General features: G+C 49.5%; 1 protein-coding gene across 1 annotated transcript in view; it reads right to left on the bottom strand.

Moving 5' to 3' along the window:
* Positions 1-2,102: 2,102 nt before the first annotated feature.
* The window catches only part of CNE01020 (conserved hypothetical protein), a 3,018-nt gene continuing 120 nt past the window's right edge, over positions 2,103-5,000 (bottom strand). The window contains exons 1-6 of the mRNA XM_570844.2: positions 4,851-5,000; positions 4,692-4,786; positions 4,294-4,630; positions 4,035-4,238; positions 3,648-3,986; positions 2,103-3,593 (exon numbers count right to left, since the gene is read on the bottom strand). The exon at positions 4,851-5,000 is cut by the window's right edge and continues 120 nt beyond it. Coding sequence (XP_570844.1) covers positions 2,148-3,593; positions 3,648-3,986; positions 4,035-4,238; positions 4,294-4,630; positions 4,692-4,786; positions 4,851-5,000 — 2,571 coding nt within the window. The 3' untranslated portion in view covers positions 2,103-2,147. The remainder of the gene's footprint in view (positions 3,594-3,647; positions 3,987-4,034; positions 4,239-4,293; positions 4,631-4,691; positions 4,787-4,850) is intronic.

Here is a 5,000-nt window from a genome sequence, read left to right as displayed (position 1 = left end):
ACATCTCCAATGAGCTACAATGGCATCTGCTCCATCTTCAGCCACCCACACAGCCACAATCTCTCGCCTCGGGAGACTTCGGTTTCATATTCAGCTCGGGCATTTGCGTATGTATGTAGTCTCTGTGGCTCATCCTCGCAGTGCTTTCGTTCATCCTCCATACAAACTCACTCTTCACTTTCACAATCAAAAATTTCCACGATAACAAACCGTGTAGATCCGTAGGCGCGCGCACGGTAGGCTGCCGTAGGACCATGACGCACCACATTACCGAATTACCGAAAGATCAAAGCACTAAAAGATAGATAGATAAGAAGTGGGGGGCGGGGAAACGAGAGGTGTCCACCTCGCTTAGCGATCTGCTCAGGCAAAAGCCATGAAGGGTGAATGGAATACATAAGTCCAGTAACCGGCACATGACCAGTTTTCCTGAAATCTTCGGGCGTACAGCAGGAAGAGCGAAGCATAGAGAAGAGAAAATAGAAAACGCACGGCACGACATTACTAACAGGGGTGCCCACCTAATGCCATTCGAAAATCGTAACGAAATCAACGCCATCGCTGGTAACGAGCATCAACTGATCATTCTTCATTCAGATCTACTTTCGATTTCTTCAGTTGCTCGTTCGTTCGTCCCTCTTTCCTCTTTTCTTCTCATGCAATTGCAGCTTGGCCCTCGCTAAACTTTTATGTCTGCTGACAGTTCAATAACAACGCTAACATCGCCGTCCCTTCTTCTCAGTTCTGTTTGGCACTGATCAAACAACGAATACCCCGCCAGAAGAATATATGTGACAGGTGATCAGCCAGCATTCATTATTATTAATAACCACGGCCACCGGCGCTCGCATTCGGCTTCGTGAGATGCGTGGCTTCGGCATCAACGGCACCGACAAACAAACAACCCTTCTTCGCCTTTCATCATCTGTAATGAGCATCCACATTGCTTAGCATTTCCCCCTTTATCTACTGCGTATTTGATTTTGCTAATTCAGTCATGAAGCATGAAAGGCCTTGCTCACAAAGTAAGGTATCTACCATTTTTGGCCACACAAACGGCATGGCAACTCTGCTTCGCCTTTGAAATTTATTTAATGCCCTCCTCTCATGTCAATAATAATTGCTCATCTGACAGAGGTGGATCCGTTGAATCGGCAAGAGATTGCTTGATCTGTTCTACCATGCAATTGGGTTTACCTCATGTCCTACAGCACTGTACTCAATAAGTAACCAACTCCTTCTGTCACTTCCTGTGCCCATCTCAGCAACACTTGCCCATTTATATCGTCCAAATTTCTTTCCTTAACGACTCGTTCACAACTTCATCCACTGGACCATATTTGTGTCCGAACACTTAACATGAGTGGACCATGTGCGATCAACTTGGCGTTCATTGTGAGCCGTACACAGAGGCAAAAGGGCAGGAAGATAGTGAGCAAGGGTCATGCGGTACCAGGTACGAGATACGAGGTTGCTGTGTCTGTTTCTTATGTGTCCTTAGTCTGTGTGCTACGATAATACGTCCTGCAACCTGCAGATCACTTGTATGGACGGTATGTTAACCTTACGTCTGTCACGAAGCTTTTCTGTGCTTGTTGCCAGGATGTTGGCATGCTGTTGCATGTTGTTTAACCACCTTAATGGAAACTTTGGGAGTAGAATCTGTTGTCTGCCGGCTGCTGGAGTCCATCCGTGCGACTTCTGCAGCATGTGCTGCCCCCGATGCTCAAAAAGCTTGATTCATAATGATGCAGCCAGCAGCAGCCAGCAAATCCCTTTGTCATTGTTGTTGAGCGGGTTGCTTTGTGACTGGTGATAAACGATGCGTCTTGTTGACGGTCTGTTGTCGATGTAGAGCCGGATACGCATTGCTTTATAAGGGAGCTAGTACACGTAGATGTCACGGCTATATAACGCCTTGTATACGTATTGGCTCCTTGAAGCCTGATTTCATCATCAAATACTTTCGCACGACTACTGCACGCAGTCGAAGCTCGGTCACATGGCAGTTAAGTACTGGACAGCTCCAAGCTTGTCCTGACTATTGCTGCAAAATAGAGTCCAGCCAAATCACGTTCATACTACACAATGCTATAAGTGCATACCACGTCCAGATCAAATCAATAAGCGTCTAACAGAAACCCTCCTTACTGCGCCGTCACTCTTCTCCCCATAGTTGTTCCCAATCCTTGATTGAATCCTCCCCTACCTCCTCTTCCACCTCGTCCCCGGTATGTTCCCCTGCCGCCCCTCCTCTCTCCTTGTTGCCTACCTCCCTCCCCACCTACTGCCCTCGTGTCCCTATCTTGTCCTTGTCCCTGGTTACCCAACTTGACGTCAAGCGTCTTTTCATTTTGCTCAAGCATAGAGGCAGTTCGCTCGGCGAGTTGCTGGGCGAGTCGCTGCACCTCAGATTGTTCGACTCGGTGGAAGATGACGACACCGTCAATCTGGTCCAAAGAGGCGGCGAGTTCGTCGGTGTAGATCATTCGAGAGATGATAGAAGTGATTCGGCCGACGGGGAGATTGAATGTGGAGGCGAGATGAGAAAGAGAAAGGGAGTCGTAGTAAGCAGCGTAGGTGAAAAGGGATGTTCGAAGACCTTCTTCTTGGATCTTCTTGGCAAGAATGTCCTTAACCTCGGCAGCGTTGTCCAACAAGCTCCAGACCTTGATGGAAACAATCAAGTCCCTAGCTTTCTCCCATTCGCCAGCCTGCAAGGCCTGGCTCGCCTTGATAATGTGGTCTCGAGTGTTCTCAGGAGGACCCATGAAGGCTTGCCTGTCGGCCATATCCAACAACCTCTTGAAGGTCTTGCTAGTCACTCGCCTTCTCTGCTCCTCAGTATCAACGCTAGCAAGCAAAGGAATCTCAACAAGCATGCAAGAAGTGAGGTAAGCGGCTTCCAAAAGCTCAACGTTGAGGTGCATGTGGAAGGGTAAAAGTCTTCGTTTTTCGAGAAGTTCCTGCTCGGGAGAAAGTTGAATGTTATACCTCTGCACACTCTGGGCAAGCAACTCCTTCTGTCGCAGGGTAGAGAACATCTCGGACAAAATAGTCTGGCACTCGGGGATAAAGCCGAGTCGGAAAGCAGCGAGACCGACCTGCATAACCGCACGGTTGTAGAGGATTTGAGTGGTGACGTCGGCGTGAGAAATGGTGTCTTGGAGGTGTGACATGAGGAGAAGGTCACGCGCCTGGTGGTATCGGCCGTGGAGAGCCTGGTTAAAGATGTGGTAAAGGATAGCTCGGGCACGGAGAACGGGGGCATCGGACTGGTAGATGAACACGGCGAGGTCGTGGATGACACCGCTGGCGTCACGCTTGACATCGAAAGGAGTGATCTCGGACTTCAAACCAGCAGCGGCCTGGGTAGCCTTGCTTTCGAAGTGCTCGATGATGATGTCGGGCTTGGCGTAGATGTGTTCGAGACGTCGGATGACGGTACGGGCAATGTTGTCGGAAAGCTGTTCGCGCTCAAAAAGGGTCTGAGCCTTGACAATAGTGGTGTAAAGAGGAGCCTCGTGCTTGAGTCGATCAATGTACTCATCACCCTTCTCGTGCGCATCAGTGTGTTGAAGAGTCTTGGTGAGCTGGAGGTGTAAATGTCAGTCTAACACCTTGCGATATATCAAAAAAATACGTACCTCGCTGTCTAAGCTCTCCAAAAGACTGATTAAGCTGCCGGCAATCAAGACCTTTTGCTTCTTACCGTCCACAACCTCAGGAGTCCTCTCCACCAGATCATCATACTCGCCAACGGTCTCCTGGACCAAGTAGTCGGGCTCAGCGATCAAGATAGAAATCAACTGGTCAAACTCTTGCAAAGCGGTAACCCAAGATTCTTGAGGGATTGAAACGAGGTGCTGAGAGTAGTCCAGTCGAGCAGGGACAAGCGCGAGAAGGACTCGAATCTTCTGGTAGGTAGTTTCAGAAACTTCAAGGAGCTTGGTGAGAATCTTGATAGTCTCGGCACGATCGGTGTTCTACAAGGATTTAGTCAACGCAATGGTGATCACAAAAAACTGACGAACCTTTCGGCCTCGAGCCTCGAAGATTTCCCTCAAAGTCTTGAAGACACCGTCAGCGGTAAGGTTAAGAGTCTTTCCTCCCTTGCCGATGGTCATGAACTCGTCGTCCTCACCCTCACCAGGGGTAGTAACAGCGGCCTTCTTAGGCTTAGGGGCAGCAGGGGCGGCGTTAGCCTTTTCATAAGCAGCGGTGTACGCTTCGGGGTCCTACATCAACATTAGTTTACACACTCCTTTCGCACCAAGAGCCAATAATACAAACCTCATTGTAAGTCTTCAAAACACCGTCAAATTCCTTGCTCTTCTTCTTCAGAGTCTGTCTGATACCATTGACAGCCTTGGCCTTAGCGGGAGCCATCTTCTTGGGTGCAGACTTTTCCGCGGCAAGAGTCTTGGCGACATCAGCTTCAAGAGAGACGAGGGTCTCGAGGAATCGGGGAGGAATGTGGCCTTCAGCAGGGATAGGGGAGGCGACAATGGTGACGAGGTGTCGAGCGATAAACCGGAAGAGCTTGTCAAGTTCAGAAGAGGCAAGGACCCAGTCAGTGTTCTTGACCGCGTTTTGGATGCTGTGGATAGCGGCTTCCATTTCGGCGAACCTGCAAGTGTATGAGTATGTTCTCCTCTTATGACACCAGTCACGAATGCAACAAGACATACCTTTTGTCCTTGGCACTCAAAACAATGATCTTGTCCTCCTCTTCGCTTTCCTCGTCACTGGAGGCTGCGTCGTTCAAGAATTTATTTGCAACGGCCTGTTCACATCGTCAGCAATTCCTTCAACATCATTCTACCGTCCGCCGCCACACGACAACGCACCTGTCTCTCATCATCGCTATCGCTCATCTCCTCCTCATCCTCATCTGAGCTCTCCTCCTCGCTTTCACTTTCCTCGCTGTTCAAGAACATGGAAGCCTTGGACTTTTGTTGCTTTTTCTGGGCCGCGAGCTTCTTGTCCTGTCGCTCGCC

This window comes from Cryptococcus neoformans, assembly GCF_000091045.1.
Source record: "Cryptococcus neoformans var. neoformans JEC21 chromosome 5 sequence".
Lineage (NCBI taxonomy): Eukaryota > Fungi > Basidiomycota > Tremellomycetes > Tremellales > Cryptococcaceae > Cryptococcus > Cryptococcus deneoformans.
This window is presented reverse-complemented; position numbering and strand designations above follow the sequence as displayed.